We start from the raw sequence: 22,762 nt of genomic DNA, 5'->3' as shown, positions 1-22,762 counted from the left end.
CGCGACGCGTTCGTCTTTTCACATTTTCGCGCTTCACGGCAACAAGGAATGACTGACGCTCATATTAGCCAATCTGCGGTCTTCATTAAACGCAAGAACTTAATGGTGAAATTTGATTGGTTATGTATCGTTGGAGAGAACACTGAACCTGGGACAGCGCCAGCACGCAGGATCACAATCACCTCGCGTCACAACAAAATGGGCAGTCGCACAAATGCTCCCAAATATATTTTAAGGTCGCACAGATTAAATTTCGGTCGCATATGCGACCAAAATGGTCGCAATTTCGAGCCCTGCCTCGGATCGCTAGAGATAAAAATCGATGTACCGATACCTCAAATTGTATCGTCTGCTAAGCACCACGAGCCAATGCCCAAGAGGATGCTATGCTTCTAGTAGTGTGCGCCCTAAGCTTGAGCGGGCATGCCCTGCTTCTTATATGCTAGGGCAATAGAGTCCACTATCCGGTGTGACATCCTTTGCTTTGAGAGAGCTTTTCCCTTCTGCTGTCCTCCGTAAAAGAGCTGTTCTGAGGTCCTAAAACTTTGTGTTCGGTCCATGTACAGTCACAGAGTGCAAACAGCCCACATCAAAGCGAAGGCTGGGTCTGCCTCCTCCAGGGGTAGGGCTTGCAGGTTCACCACCTGATCCTTGAATAGAGTTGTGGGAACTGTAGGCAAGAATTGTCGACTGAAAACGCGTGCCGGTCCCCTACCCTCTTAATCGAGGCTAATGAAAGCAGGATCAGAGTTTTCAGAGATCTCAACCCATTTGTGTCATGCCGGTCTGAGGCGTTGGGATGGGAATTCCACGTTTTTTTAATATATTGAAGTCATGTCCTCAGATCCGCAATGGGCCACCTTAGCGTGCTGAATGCCCAAACAAACGAGACAGCGGTTGTGACCATCCGCAGGAGCAATATACTGGCCGCACCCAGAAGTAGGGCTGGGCGATTAATCGAAAAATAACCGAAACCGAAATTCAGAACCTCTAACCGACATTATTTTATCATGTCGGTTATTTCGGTTTTTAATCCTGTTAATACTTTCCCTTTAAAAACAAACTGCTGCGTGTGATGTTGCGTAACTCCGCCCCGTCCTGTCAGTGGCATAGCGAAACATGGAGGAGAACTCAAACACTGTTTAACTGAGCAGCAGGATCATCTAGTGCCCAAAAGAAGCACAGTACTTTTTTTAAGAAGTACTCGCGAATGTGCAGGCACCTGTGACAAAAATACGAAATGCGCGATCGGGTTTTTACCGCACGCCCGCTCAGTTTAATCTACCGATGGGTCTCTAAGCAGCCCGGGTAATGTCATCACATCTCACTCACTCAAAACCGCGAAAAGACGCGCCCGCGTGAGTTTAATTAGACACTTCAGAGATGACGGAGAGAGAGAACGGGAGAACTTCTAGTCTACATTAACACCAAAAGCATTACAGATGAGAATAAATGTCTTAGACATCAGTGCCCAGTTAAGAAAAAATGGATTGAATACAAGAAACGTGTAAAGGATACAGTCCAAGTATGTATTTTGCCCTACTCATCTCATTACAATATGCTATCTGGATACAACTTATTATGTATGTGTCTTATGTCTATAATTAGTCATGGGGGTTGTATGATTCTTTGGTTCATAACTTCCCATTCTGAAAGTTTCATCAATTGTACATAATGACATGCAACATCTGCATAGAGTTAAGTCTATTTAATATTTTTCAGTAATGCAGTTATTTTGGGAAAAATGTGAATAATTGCATTGCAGGCTGATTTAAGGTGTGCCCTAAACTTTCCAACCTTGTCAGTGAACTATGAGGCAAAAAAATAATCGTTTATTAATCGTAACCGATGTCAAAAGTTAGATTAACCGAGGTTTTGATTTTAGGTCAAATCGCCCAGCCCTAGTGGAAAGACATCTTTAAAAAGACGCTGACGCACCCGTGTACACGGGACTCAAATCAGCCAGCGCAAGCTCTTTTAGAGAAAACTCTGGTTGTGATCAATGAGGCACACAGGGGAAATGGCCACGGCACACTCGATGATAAAAACCAGGCAGAGATGCTGTAAAAAATTTAATTCTTGTAAAACACCAAAGATCAGCAATAGCAGAGAGAGAAACAGCTCCCAGTACACACACACTTCTGGTTAAGCAGAGCGCTCGGCTCCGAAGCAAAAGAGCACCGATGCAGTAGACGAAGCAGATTGGTCTCTCCAACGGCGCATTCACGCGGGGCGCAAGCGTCAACGCTTAACGGAAGGCTTGTCTGAAGCGTGGCCAACAGCAAATCACAGTGGCCGCTAGACATGCTCCGTTCTTACATAAACGTAATTGGCTGGCTCTGTCTAGGTAATTTCCATAAGGCGATCTGATTGGCTGACGCACGCATTGCCGCTTGAAAAGTTGAGAAATTTTCAACTTCTGCCGCGAGCAACGGCACTGACGCGGCGCCTACGGATCCACAATTCAGTTCGGCAACACATGACGTCACCCATTAAAAGTGAATGGGAAGCGTTAACGCTGATGCCCCATGTGAATGCGCCGTAAGCGAGTTCCCAATTCAGGCAGCACTTTGCAGTTCGGGCGGCCCACCTAAGCTGGGACACCCTACCGCCTTAACTAGGTCATCAAAAAAAAAAATCAGCTGCCCAAAAGCCCGTCAAGTGTATCTCAGAGAATAGCGCGGATGCGCTTCACACCGCGAGCGGGTATGCGCGCCACATGGCCGAAATGAGAGAAAGACGTGGTCCGTCACTGGCTGGATAAAGTGGACTTATGTTTATTTAAGCCTGTTATTATTTAGTCTATAGTTCTTAGAAATTTGAAGTAGGTGATTTTAATGTTGAGTTCTTCACCTGCTAGCTAGTTTGCACGTGCCTGTTGATTCAATATAATTGTTGCGCGCTCTTGCTCACATTATTTATGTGCATTATTTACATGCTACAGTAGTTACACTCCTTTAAGATAGTGTAAAAAATAGTGGGAAACAATCAGTTTTTACAATCTACGCGCTATCTATCATCGTTCGCCAGACGTTCTACAACATCTGCTTCAGTTTGTCTTTATTAACCCTTTAGTTTCACTTAATCACGCAGCTATTTCCGTTAGAGGTATCTGTTAAAACATTTAATTCATTAATAATCTAGTATGTGTTCATTTTCTGTCATAGTTTGTTAAAAATTAAGTTTTATTTGAGTGTTTATTATAAAAATATTTCATTTTCATCGTACGCCCCTTTGATTGCCCCACACACAGGCCACGCCCACCCACCCAACCTTACCACGTTAACTATCACATTTTCTGCGGGAAACTCTGCAATTCATGGACTGAAAGTGAACGGTTTTTGCTTACACCCTTTATGGTCTTTCCCCAATAAAAGAAAACCAATTTACGCATTTACGTGACCCCACACATTCAGTTTATTAAAGGTGCCGTGTGTCATTTTTAGAAGGATCTCTTGACAGAAATGCAAAATAATATACAAAACCATATTATCAAGTGTGCATAAAGACCTTTTATAATGAATGATGTGTTTATTCCCTTAGAATGAGATGTTTTTTCTACATACACAGAGAGTCCCCTTACATGGAAGTCGCCATTTTGGGGCACCATGTTTCTTAACGGACAAACTTTCTTACTAAGTTGTCTCAGACGATGACCTGTTTGTCCGCTGGTGGCTACAGTAGCTTCTCTATGTGTTTCAAAAGCCAGGGGTGAGCAGTGGACTGAGCCGTTGGTTGCAATTCACAACCTCACCACTAGATACCGCTAAAATTTACACACTGCACCTTTAAGCATAATCGCCGTAAGACTGAATAACTGAATAACATTAACAAGAATTAATTAATACATGCTGAAAAAGTATATTGTTAATTGTTTGTTCATGTTAGTTAATGCATGTATTAATGTTAACTAACAAAACTTTATTATGAAATGTTACTGAATGTTTTTATTTATGCTCACATAATTCTGAGTAAAGTCGATGAGGTTCTGTAAATCAATGTCGTCCCTGTAGGCTTGTATGTTCTTGGTTATGAAAGAGTCGAGCTGTTCCTTAATCCAGTCTTTAAAGACAAAGGCCAGGACTCCAGCGGTCAACTCCAGAAAGAAGATGATCCCTAGAAACACAGAAAACTGGAAAAGCGACAAATATGCTTTATTATATTATCACATTAAGGAGATTTTTTATTTTAGGTTTGTGAAACTAAAAAAAACATATTTCTCACATTGTGGTGTGTAATTGATGACAGTATATTGGCAGGTCTTTACAAGACACCAACGTTTGGTTTTAATTGGAAATGTTACTTAGTAAAAATATATTGTATTTATGTGTTTAATGTTTCCCCTCATCAACAGGTGCCAACTAAAATGAAAATATTATAATGGCTATGAAACCAATATGTGAAATTCTAATCTGCCTTCAACCCATGTGAGTATACTGTAACAATGTAAACATCAACATGACTGAGATAAGACAGTCTCAGTCCATTAGTGTATCTCTACGACAGCATGTATTATCTCAGGGATAAATGCATCACTCTATAAATGTAGTACTTCCTTTCTCTGAAGTTCAAAACTTACAAATTTGAGCAGTAATGTGTTTTCCCTCAGGGCACCGATACAGCCAGCAAAACCCAGGATGAACATCACAAATCCTACTACCAGAAACAACCACACCGGATCAAATCCACCCATATTAGTGATGGAGTGGATGTTAGAGAGAACTCCCTGAGGATCAGAAAGTGGCAAAGAGTGTGGTTTAGCTTTAAACTAGCACAAATCTGCAAATATGAAGAACACAAAAGGTCTCAGCTTCCCTTGGATATTAATAAACTGATTGTAAATATAGTTTTTCTTACCTTCTCACTCCATGCCCACAATCCAATTGCAAGGAAAGCCACTCCCACCAACTACAAAACAAGAGGGATATTACATCACTCTTAATAAATGTGATATACACACATTCCAAAAAAAGCAACTTGAAGAGGCACGAGTTGCGTCAGAAACATTTAGTTGAAAAGTTGCATTAAACTTTTCAGGGTTTTTTATGGTCTGGGTGTTTTTCTCTGGACTATAAACAGGAATCTATCACCAGATAAAGCAAGAATGGTATTTGGCAGAGTACACAGCAATCTTTCCAGTGCAAAACACCCCCCCCCCATAAAGTCCAAATAGTAAACATCTGGGATAAACAGATGACAAGCATTTTTTCTTTTGTCATTTACTTAACGAAAAAATAAGGCCTAACTAGTGGATGTAAGACACGAATTCTGCTCTCTCTCAAACTGTGTCAATCTGACTGTTTCTGTATTCTAGTCTTACATGGTGAAGACATCTGACCAGTAAGGTGGTCCTTATAATGGGTCAATTTTTTTAAATGTTCAACTCTCACCCCCTAAATGTGTTAGCATATCAATAAAACACACTGTGCAAAATTTTGAATTTTTCCTACAATATCTAGAGGTTGCTCAAAGCCTTTGAATATTTCCGAAATCAAATATTTTTGCAAAAACTGTACCATTTAAAAACGCACAACACACATAAAACCTGCTTCTTGGAGGGTAACTTTGTTCCAGTTATTTCAGTTATTTCTGATCCGAGTAACCATATAGCAGACTTGCTTCGTGTTTCAGCCATTGTCTCAGTGTATATTGTTTATTGTGCTTCATTCACATTGAAGCTTTCTTGCTTTGAAAGACATATCACAACTAAACAGGACTTTTAATCGCATGGAGCATGGTCAAATAAGTCCATATTTATTATATATTATTATTTAACAATTATACATGCTAGCACAAAGGATCACATAATACGCGAATGTGTTAAACTACAAAGGTCTTGTGCAACCTCTAAATATTAATTAATATTGAAAAATGGTGCCCAATTTTTTATTTATTTATTCAAACATATTGGTGGGGTGAGAGCATGAACTTTAACAAATTGAAAAATAAGGACCACCCTACTGACTAGACATCTGGCAAATTGACATTCGCTCACAAAATCTTTAGTAAGAGGAAAACATTTCAAATGTAAATTTATGATATTACTGCATTTATAAAATGACCACACTATATATTTTAATTATTACATCATTTAATTAAGGCAGTTCATAAAGTGCATTTCTTCATCTACTGGATTAATTTGCCTCAGTAAATATAAACCGATCAGCCATAACATTATGACCATCTGCCTAATATTGTGTAGGCCCCCCTTTTGCCGGTAATTTACCGTAGATTTAAATTTATGTTATTTACTGGCAACATTTTGTTCAAAGTTAAATGAACATTTACAAGTCTTTGTCTTTACAGAGTAAAACTAAAAAACAGCATTAAGCAAAACATTCTGGGAAACAAAATCTGAAGCAAAAAAACAGAAAAAGGTTGATGATTTATGGTTTCCAGAATGCTTTACATGAGGCTGTTATTGTATAGTTTTATTCTGTAAAGATAAAGACTTGTTAATATTTAAAAATTTATTTTACTTTGAACAAACTCTTGCCAGTAAATAACATAAATTTAAATCTACGATAAATTACCGGCAACCCAGCTGCAATAACATTGTAATTTCTACGGATTTTTTTACAGTGTACAGTAGCCTGTCTGTTGGATCGGACCACATACATAGCAGACTTGTTTGTGTTGCTTCAGCCATTGTCTCAGTGTATATTGCATATTGTGCTTCATTCACAGCCCCCCATGTGCATTGATGAGCCTTGCACTGGTTCTGACCAGCTCTGACCTGGTTGCCGGTTCACCTCTTAAATTCCTTCCTTAGACCACTTTTGATAGGTACTGACCACTGCAGACCAGGAAAACCCCACAAGAGCTGCAGTTTTGGAGATGCTCTGACACATCAACTTTGAGGACAAGTGTATTGGCCCGAATACATCTGATGTCAGACAGAAATGTGACGCTCCTCATGTTTTGAAGATTAGCTTACAATTAGTGATAGGACAATATATTGCAAAGGCTGATATATTGGCCGATATTTGAGTTTTTTTCAGCATTGGACAATTTTTTTATCGTCCAGTAAATTTCTCTGTTACTTAAATTTGATGTTTGTAAAAAAAGACAGTGTCACTCAATGTAAAGCCAAAGTCTGACAGACAGTAATGACCAATCATTATTCACTTTAAAATGGCGTTATGTTATGTCACACACACAACACCACACTAGTTCAACACACTTATTCAAATAGTACCATAAGAGGTCTGATCCACATTAATTATGTCTTGTAAATATGATTTAAGTACTTTAAAGGGTATATTTAGAACTGTTATGCATAACTAATGTTTTTCTAATTTCACAAATTTTCTGTTTGTTTCTTATTTATGGTGTTAACATTTTTTTGTCATATCGGCCATACAGCTTTTTTAATATCGGTATCGGCCATAAGAAACCCCATATCGGTCGACCTATACTTACAATGCAATGCTGACAGGAGTTTATCTCGTCTTTACTACATTATAAATACGAGCCGAATCTGATAAAAAAAAAACAGATGACCAAACTGATCGATCAACTTTACCAGTTTGGCTTGAGCAGGATGTAACAGATTGTTGTTTGTTCTAAACTGTGTTTCCAATCATGGATTGGTTACTTTTCTTCACCTATTCTAATGTTTTAATGTACTGTAAATGTCACCAAATCAGTGCTGCCCTGACGGCCTGTTAGACTAATAATTTGAATAATTATTATGTCAACTAGCCAAGGAACAGTGGTGGCCTGTGACTTTTTCGAGAGCACACGACGCGAAGCTCATCACAACATGTATTTAGTCGATCAACGTGTGTGCTGCAGGCATGTATTTTGACAAGACACATGAGGCACATGGTTCACATGATGCAATGAACACATATTTTGAAATGATGAGCAACACACATGACAAACACATTTTGAATTCGCGCCCCTCAGAAAAGAAGTCACTGGCCGCGACGGCCGAGGAAATAAATTGTTGCCTACAATCCTTGTGTTCATTGTAGTACAAGAAAAAAGATGCAAGTTGGAAATGATAACAATTAATGATAATTGCATTTTGTTAACATAACACCAAAGGAAATGTAATTTAAATTCGTAAATCGGTTTAAATAGGTGCTCTTTAAATGAACAGTAATTTTCAAAGGGATCAGGACCTTTTGTCCAGTCACTGGAAAATTCCCAGCATTTAATTCACGATTCAAAACAACAGTCATGGCTACATTTTGCCAAGTCCTGTTACTTTCTTGTAATGCTACATCTTTTCATCTGCAGTGCTGGGACAACGGCTCACACAAGGGCCCTTGTGTCCGTGAATACTCATGGTAACAGTAATGTGATTGTCACCCACATACAATACAGTACTTTTCTTACTAAAAATACTTTTTTTTACACATATATCAATAGCAGTTCATGCATATTTGAAAAGATGTCCCTGCTGGAAAATATGAAATCAATGCTGGCGTTATGCTGGTGGACATGTATTTCCAAATCTCATTATAATTCATAATAAAGTAGTTATGATGTTGCTATATGTTCTTATAAATTGGTATTTCTGGTTAAAGAAGGAAACCTTGCTTGGCATCTTCTGTTAAATTTTCATTCCTTAAAATAAAAATATGAAGACAACATAGATAGAAGGAATGTACATAGTTAAATCACAGTTCTCTTTTAGTTAATTGAAGCAGTTCATAAAAAAATGAATAAACAACAACATCTCTAGTCACTTACAAAACTGTTTCAAAAATAGACTGAGACTGATCCATGAGGGACAATTCTGTTTTTTGGAAATTCTTTGGCATTCAAAGCTTCTATTCATAATATCCATCCAACTTAGAGAGCAAAACGGAAACATGCAGCTACTTAAATCATTGTGGGGCAGTTTCCCGGACAGGGATTATCTGAAGCCAGGACTAGGCCTTAATTTAATTAGGAAATATAACTAGTTTTAACAAACATGCCTTACTAAAACATTACTTGTGTGCATTTTGAGGCAAAACAAAAAGAACTGATGTATTTTAAGACATGTTAGTGCAAGTTGTTTTTGGTTTGGACGGTTGGTCTAATCCCTGTCTTGGAAACCGCCCCTGTGTGTTGTTTTAGGATATTAAAGCTGTACACACATCTCTCTATTTATTACACGGCTCTCTGGAATGCTTGATTCTGATTGGTCAGTTGAGACATTTGCAGGTTCGTTCTTTTCAAATAATAACCGCTCCAAAGTAATAACGCATAGCTGGTGCTACTTGTATGTTTTAAATCCCTCCGCGCCAACAAAGATTTCTGTTTGGCGCCATCTTGTGACAAACACTGGACAACCACAATTAAGAATGGAAAATTTTGACATTCATTTTAACATGTACGGAAAAAACAAAACATTTAAACAGTGGATAGAAGAACGAACAACGACAAGACACAGAAAGCTTACTGAGACTGAACTTGACAAAATAGATCATGACAGCTACAAAGCCAACACACAAAAAAATACAGAATGGGCATTAAACTTCTCAAAGACTGGCTAAAGGAGAAAAAAATGGAGACAGACAAGTATGAAGCAGAGGATCTTAATAAGGTATTACGATCATTTTATGCATCTGTGCAAAGTTTCGCGGAAAGATAAAAATGTTAATTTAAAACAAATATGCCAATAAAATGTTTAAAATTCATATTTATGTCCAGTTTTTTTTCTTATGTGGCAAGTAGCCGTGTAATAAGCGGGATAATGTAGAGGCAGCCGGTAGTTATCGGGTAAATAAGCCCCTTCAGTGTGATACAAGACCCTCCGCTTCACGTCGGGTCCTGATCACACTGTCGGGGCTTATTACCCGATAACTACCAGCTGCCTCTACATTATCCCTTACATATTTGTCTACTAATACATGAATAAACGGATATTCCATCAGTTATGTTAATGCAGTCTTTTAACAACGTGAATGATCTGAAATGTATGACATACAGTAAGCACCAGGGTTAGTCATTAGATGGAAGGCCAGTAAAGGGGTAAAACATATTCAGGACAAATACCCACTATTATGATTATCAAAACAACCTGCTGTGCCAAAGGTGAAGCATATGAGAGAACTGCAAATTAGATCTAGATTTTATATTTGCAAGTTATTATCCTAAATCAACAGATGACACCCACATTTAGACAATGTTTAGACATTTTCATATTTGTATTTTTATTAGTGATTCACCAAAATGAAAATTCTGGGCTGAAACCCAAGCAAAAACTCTAGATGCACCAATACAAGTTTTAAAAAGCTTTTGTAATTGTATTAATATTAGACTAGAGGTGCACCGATATATCGGCCGATGATGCTTGCTATGCTGAATTACGATGAACTACTGCTACATCCAAATGCCAGAGGGCGCTCTCGTGCAGAAACTCAATATCCACTGTAGACGAAGAACTATAGAGGGTATGCATTGACGTCACTTTTCCACGTGACCACGCGAGAGCTCGCCCGGTTGAATGGCAACACGTGCAATAAAATGGCTGGTTTTCATAGGGGCTGCTGTGAAAATGCCAGTAAAACCGACTATTATCAGCTTTAATTTAAGTTTAGTTGGACTTGATAGCAGAGGTGGACAATACTTAGTTACAATAGTTACATTTTTCAAGCATCTGTGCTTTATTAGGGTGTTTGTCTTGGGGAAAAATGTACTTCACTACATTCTAAAGCATAGAATTATACTGTCACTGTGTATTCTTTAATATTGCATATTTAAATTTACTTAATACCCAATTACATTAAAGAGTAACTAAACCCTTAACCAACTTTTTTTAGTTAATGATCTGTAAGAATGATGGTTTATTAGTGCTGTTCATTGATTTTAGTAAGTTTTTTGGCATTTGGATATAAAGTGTTTCAATACTACAATATATGGTGTAAAAACGTCTGAGTGCTGCCCTCTTCAGGTTGAACGGTGGCTACTGCAGTTGAATTTTCCTATTGGATGTTGGGTCCAAAAAGTAACTCGTGACGTAAGCAGATTCAAGCTCACCACGCCCTCGTTACGATCTCACCACATGCTTGGTACGAGCTTAGTTCGTCCCCTCTATCTCCGTTGGGATCTGCCCACTTTTCTTGCATTTTTCAAATATTGCCAGTGGGTGGAGTCAGGCTCTGACCAGGGGTTTAGTTACGCTTTAAATTTAATTTAATCAATTTATTACTCCTTTCTGTGTTTTTTTGGCAGTCTGTAAAATGATAGCTCTGAAATCTTGTTAATCTGTTAGTACAGTCTATCGCACAACAGCTTTTTCCCATTTCGACACGTTTTCACCATGTTTTCGCCGAAGTCACGCTGTACTCAAATGCTGCCGCTCTGTCTTTTGCCACTCAGTGGGCGTAACCGTCCCATGCCCACGTAAGCCAATCAGAATCCCAAAAACAGCAACAATCACTTCCAGTTCCTCTTTTGAACAAGGTCGCACTTTTGGCGTAGGTGCGAGCTCTAGCGCATACTGTGACGTTGGCTGCCTAAACTTCTCAGTTTACATGCAACCGTGTAACTGAAGATTTTCCAAATCTCCACTCTGGCTGGAGTTTTTAGAAAGAATCGGATTCAGAGGCGAGTTCTCCGTTTGCGTGTAAACGAAGGGCGCAACGAAGGGAAATGTCTTTGTTTTTCAAAATAACCATGTGCGTGTAAACATGAGTCTTAATGTCACTATTGTAAGAGATTATAGTCTGCCTGGATACAGATCCACTCCAACTCCAATTTAGCTGTTAAAACAAGCTCATCTCTCTTAAAGGCTGGATTATTATAGAGGTAATCTAACCTCAAGTAATATTTTCTTAATCGTAGTATGGGAGCAAAATGAGACTTTGAGAACCAACACACTCCAGCTCCAATGAACCGTGAGTGCTTCATGTACTTTGCTACTACTTCGATTGAATAAACTACTTTTTGATTGAGACCTTCAACGTCCTCCTCCTCATTGTTTCTTACACTATTTACAGAAGCCATGCAAAAAATATACAGCTAGACTAAAAAAAAAGAGGTGCCAAGATTTTTGCGGTCATAAGACCAAAACTCTGGAACAGCTTACATCTTTATATTTCCATCTTCAAGTCTGCTTTGAAAAAATATTTTTTTCTCTTTGGCATTTAATACTTCCTGACTTGAATGGTAAATGTACTACCACTTGGCATTTGTATGTTTTATTGTCAAGAAATCATAAGTGTTTTACTTTCATTTTTAACAATTTTTTGTGTACAGCACTTTGACCAGCCTCGGCTGTTTTTAAATGTGCTTCACAAATAAAGATTGATACCATATTGTGAACGCACAAGCTTTTTAGTTGAATTCATTCATGTTTACTAAGCTGCCATTAAGACCAGCATAGACTGAATATTGAAGGTAAAGAAAATGACATAATGCCTTAGTGGAAATGTCCCGTATACTGTAGTACTGCCAGTAAAATGTCCAACAGAAACAAAGATGTGCTTTGACACATTTGACAATGTGGAATTGAAACTCGCAAATGTGAGTGCACTGTCGGATATATAATTTGAGGGGTGTGTTATTTAGTAATATATTAAATAATTATTCACTTCCACTATTCTTTAACAATAAGTGAAATTACTCCTTAATTTGTTTATGAGCTTTGTAAAGTTTGTATTCATCCGTTAGCATGGATATGGTTTGAGCCTCTTGATGTTGACCCAAATCAAGAATGTAAAGCACCAAGTGTGAGATCATAACAGGAAATGACCTGATCAATCCTGATTTAGTGTACTGTGTCATGTCCTTTCAGTCTTCATCAAACCAACGATTTGGGTGAAACATGCAATGTTACTGATGCAGCACATTTGAATGTACTTTAGTAAAAACACATGCAATAAACTGTCAACATCTCATAGAAATTATTAAGATCCTAAAACAGTAACACATACCAAAAACATGTATCAAGGATTCAGAAATGCTACCAAAACAATTTCACAATTTTAAGAAATGCACTACCCAAATACCACAGACAGATTTATGTTACTACATTACTGAAAAGGCTTCTAAATGTGTTATTGTATATTGAATACAAAAAGTTGAAGCAAAAACATTTGACATATGCCTACTCTGTCAATTTCTAAAGGTTTGGATTAACATTCATAAATATCGTGTTTTGGAAGAAACCATGGTCATATTTGTAATGGAAAGTTCCTAAAAATTTGAACCCACGTGATTTTTGATACCATTTCTAAAACATCATTACGCGTGTTGGCAACGAGTTCGAGCTCGGAAAACACATTGGCGATTTAAATGCATAACCCGAATGCACTTTGTATAAAAGCGTCTGCCAAATGCATAAATGTAAATGTCACAGTGCTGTGCTGAGATCAGATGCATTGCTCCTCTGTGAGAAAGCGGATTAACTTATCTGCAGGACGCACTTGTCTTTAAACGGATGGCTTTTCGGAAAATTTCATTTGATATTTCAAGACTGTGTGTTGCTGATGTGTTCTTGTAGCTCAATGGTATTGTGGTAGGAGCACAGAGGTTGTGGGCTCGAAGCTAACACAGCGTCTGTCTGTCAAATGCACAAACCCAAATAAATTTTCATGTGACACGACACAAACCGAAAGCTTCTTTATGCTGACCGACAAGTGATCTTTCGATTTCTCCAATTGCAAACAACGAACAAAGGAACCCAATTTATTGCGAGAGCGAATTAACCCTTATTCACATGCAATGATGACATATAAACAAAGAGGTATGGTAACAACACAAAGCTCTTACCCAAAATATAATGTTAAATCCAAAAATAGAGTATTTGATGCAGCAGCTGACTTCTTGACCCTTGTAATGCTTTCCAGACATCATTATTGTGACATAAAACGCGTATAGGTTGATTATTCCGTTCGAGAAACTGTCCTAGTACTGTTATTATCCACATGAAGAAAACATAACGTTCACCAACTCCACCAGCGCAACTGTATAACATCAGCGCCTGTCTGTAATCAAAGAGAAATCTGCTTTCGATCACGAAATAAAGGCACGTCGTACACCGACCGCATTTACTTCACACCGCTTTTTATGCACACTTGATATGGCTGCTGTTGATTGACAGCACTGAGAACCAATCAGCAGTTGCGCCTCAATTCTTTCTCCAATATCTCAACACGATTCCCCACCCTTCACGAACTCAGCTACGAGCAATACTACATTTTTAATTCTTTAGAAATATTACATTAATATTTAAGACTCATTAAAGTAGCTTTAAATGTGCAGCTTTGTCCCCTGCGTTGATGTTATTTTCACAGAAATAAAAAAATGAGGGCGTGTGATATTGAGTAGTCCCGCCTCTTGTTAAAATAGCCAATAGTATTTAGTTTACCTCACAGCCTTGAATCTTATGTGATGCACAGAATGATGTTACAAGAATCGTAAGTTTTAAATGATTACATCTTTTAAATGCGGCTAACACATTTAAATGAAAAAGTTTTAAAAACAACATTTTAATTGTAAATGGTTAATAGTAAATGGACTGCATTTCTATAGCGCTTTTAACAGACCTATGGCCATCCAAAGCGCTTTACAAGTTTGCCTCACTTTCACCCATTCACGCACACATTCATACACCGACGGCGTGTATGAATGACCATAATTGTATAGTCACTTGCGGTAAAAGACGGGTAAAACTGATCACTTGCCAGAAATGTTTCACAACAGATTAGTATATGAGAATACTGCACTTTATTTTAACAGAAAATTCTTATATTTTTATGTTATGTATTAAAAACAATTGATTATGCATATTTAATAACATATCTATATACATAACAAATATATAGCTACAAGAAGATAAACTTTTAAAAAGCAATGGTTAGTATGATCACTTGAGGGGCAGCTGGTTACCTTGACATGAAGGCGAGGCCACAGTGGGAAGGCTGGAGTGCTGGTGCATAAAATAGATGATGAGCTATTGTTTCTGGCATCTGACAATATAAGATAATATTTGCTTTGCTTGTGCCCTTATAAGAACAACTTGCAAACTTATTCCTCACTAAACAAGGACATGACAATGTTGATGGCCACCCTTTAACTGCCGTGAAAACAGTTATTGTTTGTTCACAATGTACAGTAACCAGCTATGTTACAGAACAGTCATTTTTCAGCACCATAAACAGTCAATTTTTTATAAAATTTTAGCTTTTTGCTATATATTACATTCACAGTTTACAATTTATTTATTGATCATGTAAATTATAAGCTATATTGGAGAAGTCCTATATTCACTAGAAAACATGTGCTCTTTTGTGACATCATGTGGCCCAAAATGCCCACATTTGTTGTTTTTGCAATGTTATAGTGATCATATATAATTGTTTCTCAGTCTCTTTAATAAAATAAATCCAGAAAATACAGGAAATGTGTATATAGTATCAAAAACTGTGTAAAAATGTAAACTGATGTGTCAAGTTTTAAGGGTAAACTTCCCTTCAACAATAGAAGTCAACTGCAGGATCTTTTAAACCTAAATAAAATTAAATCCTAATTTCTAATTAAATTTTAATTAAGTATTTTTACTTAATTCTGCTCAAAAACGCTCAAGATGTGTTTAGTGCCAAGAGAGGTCACACTAAACACTGACGATGCCTAAAGAAGACATTAAGTCCTGAAATTTAATTTTTAATTTTTTTATACATATTTCCTGTATTTTCTGTTTGTATTTTAAGAAAATAGATTAAAAAATAAATATGGATGGACATTAAAACTTCAAAAACTAAAAGTCTGGGCTGCGTTCCCCGAAACCTTCTTAGCTCTACGTCGTTCTTAAGTTGTACCTTAAGCTGTACCTTATCGTTAATACGTGTTTCCCGAAACGTTCTTAGTTACGTATCACTTCTGTAAGTCGTTCTTTCGGAAGGTTGGTCTGGAGCACTCTTAGCTTTACCTTATCCCACTTGACTCCGCTAGGGGCCATGACTGTGATAAAAGCTTGTGTAGATTGCAGTCTATATAACTAAATATCTGTTTAAAAAAAAGTTGAAGTACACTCCGTGTTAAATTAGGCATTTTTTATTTATTTAAAGAATAAAACATTCACATAATTAGACATTATTACACTGATGGTTGTTAGATTTTTAATATTTTTTTCCAAAGGAACATCAGCTGTAAACTATTATTACAGGCTAAAGAAACTATTAAAAAAAGATTTTGGGTGGAGGAGTTGGTGAAACTATGGCAGGCTATACAGCGAATCTTACTATTTTATTTGTGCATTTCATATACGTTAAATCTTTAGTTTACCGGCTATTTTAGCTGCAAATAAAACAAATCAAGTTAAAAAATTGCATGCCACACGGGAGCACATTCATCACGAAATCATAATTGTTGATTTTCCTAAATATTATAATTGATGTTAATTCGACTTTGCATCGAAGTTTTTTTAATGTTTTATAACTTTGAGGCAACTGCATGCCATATTCTTTATAAACATTAAAAAGAAAATGCTCCACTTGATAATTGCTTATATAAGGTCAACAAATTTTCCACATTAAAACTAATCAAAGCTTAAACCTAAAACAATCATACTATATATTTATATATCATATAATATATATTTTATGTTATATTTAAGGTTAACAGACAGGCGCGGCTCCAGAAATGCGTCCATTAAGCGTTATCCGCATTGTAAACGCGCTGCTTGCGCAGTGTCCAAACACATAAACGCGTGAACTAATGAACAACAATTTGTTTTTCTATATTTTAAGTGTAATGCCAAGCCAGGTGACTTGCACGACCCACCTTATTTCCCTGTGCAACGCATTTATTGGGAACCCCTAATATAAATTATGCTTTAAAGTGAAGGAATAATGGATGCATTGAAGCAGTTTATGCATTATACTTTTGGACATGAAGTTGCGAGTTTTGCATGGGTTTGATATAAAATAAAATATACAAGGTTTATATTTAGTTGTTTGCAATTTGAAATATTTTTACCAGATATTCCTAATAAATGTAACTTGAACAATTTCTGAAATGTTTCTTTAATAAATAACACCGCTCTCTGATAACGCAGCGAAGTACCTATTACATAAAGTGAACAATTGATTGTCGAGCAATCGATATCAACCTATTCAGCACCATCGCCATGGACAGCACCTGGTAACGTCGTACGTAAGAAAGTATACCTTAAGAAACTCGCTAAGGTACAGTTCGGGAAACACGCCTAGAAAAGGTAAACCTGTAGTTAAGGTTTAACTTAAGAGTCTTCGTAGCGCGCTAAGAGAGAACGTTATCGGGAAACGCAGCCCTGGTGGTGGTGGCCTAAAACGTCTGCACAATATATATATGCAAGTGTTACAGACCATATCTATGCCTCAAAAACACAACAAAACCATCAGAGAGATAGCAGGAACACCAAGAGTCGCCAGATCAACAAACTGGTACACCATGACTCAAAAAATAACACACTGGTAAGCTCAGCAACATAAAAATCCTGTACGTCCACACAGGACAACAGTGGTGGATGATCGCATTATCCGCTCCATGATAAAGAAATCCCCCTTTACAATGTCCAGACAAATGAAGAACACTCTACAGGAGGTAAAGTTGTCATTGTCAATCAAAACAATAAAGAGAAGATATTACAAGGAGAAATACAGAGGGTTCACCACAAGATACAAAAGCCACAAGAATAGGAAGGGGAGATTAGACTCCAAAAAAGTCAGACAAGCTCTCAAAAAGCTTTATTTGGAGAGATTAAACTAATATCAACCTGTATAAGACTAATGAGAATAGAAATGATAGAGAGGCCAAAAACATCATGACATCAGCAGACAACACCTTCAGTAAAATATTGTTCAGGCAGTGAGATTGCATTTCCATGCATGGTTTCCTAAGGCACTGGGTCACTGGTGTTTTTTGGTGATGTAACAGAAGGCAGAACCATCCAGATTCATTTTTCGTTTCTCGTGATAAGTTTTTTCTTTATCATGGAGAGGATAACGCGATCATCCACCACTGCTATCCGGCACGGACGTCCAGGATTTGTTTGTTGCTGAGCTCACCAGTGTATTCTTCTCCAGTAAGAATGCACCATATTGTCCATCTGACCACTCTTAATGTTCCTGCTATCTCTCTGATGGACCTGCGGTGTCCCTGAAACCCAAATATGGTCTGCATCACCTGCATGGAGATCCCCCCGAACCACACGATGTGGGTTCACAGCCACAGATTCCAAACGCAAATGCCACACTTCAATCAACTCCAGACCTCCAACATGCTTTATTCATGAGGAAATGATTCAAAAAATAGACAATAAATGTCCATAAAACAGCTTTTAAAGCAACACTATGTAGTTTTTTTACCTTTAAATAATGTCTCTAAAATTATTTCAGTGATAGAACAACTTTTAACTGGACAAATTGTACTGTTGCTGCAACCTGAGCAGCCTCCTAGCTGCTACAAGCACACTCTGAAAGTGGCGATGGAGGGTAGGAAACACAGCCTGCAGAAGAGTGTCTGATACCAGGCACTGTTGCGCTTTTCAACCACATGGGGGAGCTGTAAGTCATTTTTACATGGAAACTACATAGTGTTGCTTTAAGTCAACTGTTCCATTACTTTGGGCCCCTTTAAAAACGGGGAGCTACATATTAAACAGCTGTAATTCCTAAATCCTTCAGCCAATTTAGATGTGAATATCCTCTAAATAAAGCCGAGAGTGTTCACTTTAAGCCATTATTCAATATATCACTGTAACTGGAATACATTTTGGTGAACAGCTAAAATAACACAAAATGTGCCTCTGTCCCAATATTTATGGACCTAACTGTATAAAGAATACTAAGAAAGTTAATAAAAGATACATTGTTTGCGTTTCTTTAATCTTATAATTACTATAATAATAATAAAGATGATCTGGGGGTACATAGCTCAGTTTTTCGATACAGTATCAACAGATTAACAATCCATTAACTACAAACGTGTTTGATATGTATAGCATTGGATGTTCACTGAGTAGTTGGCAGACATGTGCATCTCTCTGCTCTGATATCCTTTATTTCCTTTATCATAATGTCAGAAGTGTCAATGCTGTACATTACGAGCAGAGACGACAGCCCTTGAGGAACGCAGCTGGATCTAGAAAATGCATTATGACAAAATTTCAAAGTCACAAACATGTGTATCCAAAACTGTAAAGGAGGTAAAGGAAGGGTAAAGTTGACTTACCTTTGAAGTAAAGCATTTTCCCTATGCTTGTCCTGTCTCTGAAAAGTCATGGATGATGGTGACATTTGTTCTGAACAGATTCCTCTAAAAAGTGATTTAAATGACACATCTGGTTGTTTCATATACAGTACATCAGTAAATACACATGTATTAATGTAATCATGCTCATCATTGTCATGCGCTAACAGTAGACATGTGCTATACCTGCAAATACTGATGTTAAAATGTGATGGCTGTATGATCCATTGACCCAGCTCGCTTGAATGAAGGTTAATGTGACGTACATACAGTTTGCAGGCAGCATGCCTCAAATGCCTTTGCTTTTTGCCATATTCTGAGCTGACCATACAGTTGTGCCTTATCCTAGGCTCAGGTCTCTCCTCAGTGGTCCTCTGATTCAGCTCCATTGATTTGGTCCTGTAAACCACCAAAAGTGGCTGACTGAGAGAGCTCCTGTTCAGGCAGTAGAGGCTCTGTGTGAGGGCCTCATGGAGAACCAAGCTGCCACTGTCGTCCCAAAAACGCAGCTGAAAGCCCAGGGTGTCCGAATGGGGCAGGTCTTTGGTCATCGCAGCAGTCACATCAAAAACATCGTAGCCCGATGGAGGTAGCTTGTTGAGGCTCAATAACTGCTCCACAAGAGGGCCACTAATGCTCAGATTAGCAGTTTCTGCCGAAATACTGTGCACTGTGACAGTAACACTAAGTGGCTCGGGGTGAAGAGTCTTTCTCAACAGAACCAGCTCCGCAACTCTCATGTATGGGCTTAGATGAGACATGTTGAACCAGATCCAACCTGGAGTACCATACTTTGAGTCTGTTTTTAAAGAAAGGAAGAAGTTTTAACTTTCTAGAATTTTTTTATAACTTAAAATTAAAATTATATAAAAAATTACTTATTAAAGTGTAAGGTAAAACAGGTTTCAGTTTATGTACAATTTGGCCCAAAAGTCAGAGACCACACTCTTTATATTCTTTACATTTACTGTATATTTACCAGTGTTGGGGGTAACGCATTACAAGTAACGCGCATTACATAATATTATTATATTTCTAAAGTAACGAGTAAAGTAACGCATTACTTTATAAATGTACACATTAATATTTGAGTTACTTTTAAAAAAACAATGCGAGTTACTTTTCAGTTTAATTAATTCAATTTAAAAATAATATAATGTACTGAATTAAACTGAACATATTAACGTAGAATTATGCACTTTGTGCGTCTGAGTGGGAACAGTTTGAGTCAGAAACGGAGATGGCAGGCCAGAGCTTTTTTTGCGATCATAAAAAACACCTGCAAGGCCTGAAAGAGATCAAGCTTCAGCCAAGTAAGAAAAAATAACGCAAAAGTAACTTGAAAGTAATGTAAGCATTACTTTCCATGAAAAGTAACTAAGTAACGCAATTAGTTACTTTTTTGGGGAGTAACTTAATATTGTAATGCATTACTTTTAAAAGCAACTTTCTCCAACACTGATATTTACAGTATATGTTTTGTACAGTAATTAAAAATAAAATATTTGTGAAAGTTACAACTAATCAAAAAAGTTACTTTATAATACACATCATGTCAAATTTCCACACAATGCTTTAATAAATATTATACAAATAAATTGTGATACTTTTGCACAACAACTAAAAATTTGTGTCAACTAATATTTTTTAATTGAATTAAGGTAACAAAGTAATTACTTTTTTAAATTAATTTTGTTTACAGTGCGTCAATAAAACAAACTAAGGACAAATACGATTACATGTCAATATAACATTGGAAAATTATATGAAACAAAAAGACTAGTTGTCTTAGATGTTTGGACTCCACTGTATATTCTTTTACAGTAAAAGTAATGATCTAGAGACAGGATAAACAAAAAACGGCAATTGTTGGTAATAAAAAACTGTAGAAAATCAATCTGTTGTATTAACTGTTATTATAAAATATAATGATTTTACCTTCACTGCTCCGGAAACTCTGCACGAGAGTCCCATCAGCATCACTCAGATCTCTCGCCTGTGTATCCAGGGTCTGGTACACCTGCTTCATATAGGGGTGTGGCTTTGCCTGTTGAGGTGTTGACATTTTATTAATGTGCAACATCTCCAAAATAGCTTTGCTAAAGTCTCTGTGCTCCAATTCCTCTTCTAGATCGTCCACTAAAGTAAAGCCACGAGTCCCACCTACGCCTAAAAGAGCAATCAGGTAGCATAGAAATGATTTTAAGTAACCCATTCTGTGAACTGAAGAACTGATAAAATAGTTAAGAAAAGCTAAGCACCGATTCACCCACACAACAAGATCAACAAACAGTGAGGACAGCAGAACCTTTGCTTAGTAATTAGTGGGAGGGGAAGATTCACAGTCCATGCAGCCAAACACTGAAAAAAAAACTATTGCTGTTCTCCCACAGAAAACCTTGGGAATGTCACACTCCATTTGACAGACATTGTGTTCTCGGTTTTCCTGGCTGTAGCGCAGCGTGAAGACTGTTGTTTTGGTTTGAGGCTTGAATACCTTACACTTATTTGATTAAGTAACTTTCAAGCAGATGGTGCCATTTGCATCTGTGCGTCAGGCACATATAAAGTCTGAAATGCAAGCCCTTGGTTATAACTTTATTTGGGCAACTTTGGGTTCACATGATGTGACCAATAGATGTCACTGTTGTTTAGTTTCGTTTAGGCCACAGTACACAGTACCTTAAAAAAAACAGTGTGTTCCAGATACTATTGTGCTTAATCTGTGCCAAAGTTGAATTCAATGGCAGGATACATTAAATATTTTTGTAGATAATTTTTTTTACTTTACAATTAAATGTCTTGTAAGTATGCCTATTATGAAGATTTTTAAATACCAATAATAAAAATAAAAATAAAAAAAGGATATATTACATTTGTAATAAATATATCAAAATTATTTCCAATTGTGTTCCTGTAGCTCATTGGTAGAGCACTTCATTAGCAGCTCAACAGGTTGTGGGTTCGATCCCAATAAACACACATAATGTTAATAAATGTTAATGAAATGTACTGTAGGTAAATTTAAAAAAAAGTGTCTGCCAAATGCATAAATGTGAAAGATGCACAAGTGAAATCTGAAACATTATAATTTAAACCAGGTACAGAAAAGAGTATTGCACACTGTAAAATATTTGATGTGCACTGCACACACTGATCTAAATGACTGGATTGTGCATAGAACGCTTGACGTAACTGCGTGAGGTGAAGCCAGCGCAGAGTTCGAGCCGCCATCTTGGTATACCCAACCGGCAGAGGGCGTCATTGACTTCCATTCAAAATCATGATCAAAATGTATCCCCTTTACAGCGTATCAGTTACACATGGTTAATTTTTAGGATATGTGTACGTTAATTATTTGTTAATTCTGGTGTTATTTGCAATGTTTATGTTTTAATCGGGCAGGATAATGGATTTATAAAAAAAACGTTAAGGTGAGTGTGTCTGTTGCATTTGTTAATAAGTTTTTTTTTGACATTCAGCTACACTGTGACGGTCAGCGTTATTTCTCTAAATAAGTTTAGGTAACTTGTAAGTTTACAACATAATTACAAAACTAGCAAATTATTGCATGCACATACGGTAC

At 37.2% G+C, this 22,762-nt stretch overlaps 2 protein-coding genes across 4 annotated transcripts in view; both read right to left on the bottom strand.

Annotated features, from left to right (window-relative positions):
* The window catches only part of tspan5a (tetraspanin 5a), a 51,077-nt gene extending 37,037 nt beyond the window's left edge, over positions 1-14,040 (bottom strand). Inside the window, exons 1-4 of one of the 3 annotated variants that reach the window (XM_055212751.2) lie at positions 13,717-14,040; positions 4,858-4,908; positions 4,580-4,726; positions 3,962-4,132 (exon numbers count right to left, since the gene is read on the bottom strand). In XM_055212751.2, the coding sequence (XP_055068726.2) occupies positions 3,962-4,132; positions 4,580-4,726; positions 4,858-4,908; positions 13,717-13,800 (453 nt within the window). In that variant the 5' untranslated portion in view covers positions 13,801-14,040. The remainder of the gene's footprint in view (positions 1-3,961; positions 4,133-4,579; positions 4,727-4,857; positions 4,909-13,716) is intronic. The other 2 variants (XM_055212759.2, XM_055212768.2) reach the window with 2 other exon arrangements.
* Positions 14,041-15,084: 1,044 nt separating this feature from the next.
* LOC129450183 (growth/differentiation factor 5) lies at positions 15,085-21,660 on the bottom strand. Its single transcript, XM_055212739.2, has 4 exons — positions 21,115-21,660; positions 19,363-19,975; positions 19,159-19,242; positions 15,085-19,068 (listed from the first exon to the last, which is right to left on the bottom strand). Exons 1-4 carry the CDS (start codon positions 21,389-21,391, stop codon positions 18,939-18,941), a joined length of 1,104 nt encoding a protein of 367 aa, XP_055068714.2. The 5' UTR covers positions 21,392-21,660; the 3' UTR covers positions 15,085-18,938.
* Between the last annotated feature and the right edge of the window lie 1,102 nt (positions 21,661-22,762).

Source organism: Misgurnus anguillicaudatus, chromosome 21 (genome assembly GCF_027580225.2).
Source record: "Misgurnus anguillicaudatus chromosome 21, ASM2758022v2, whole genome shotgun sequence".
In the NCBI taxonomy this organism is placed as follows: Eukaryota; Metazoa; Chordata; class Actinopteri; order Cypriniformes; family Cobitidae; genus Misgurnus; species Misgurnus anguillicaudatus.
The sequence above is the reverse complement of the archived record's forward strand: the minus strand, read 5'-3'. Positions and strand labels throughout refer to the sequence as shown.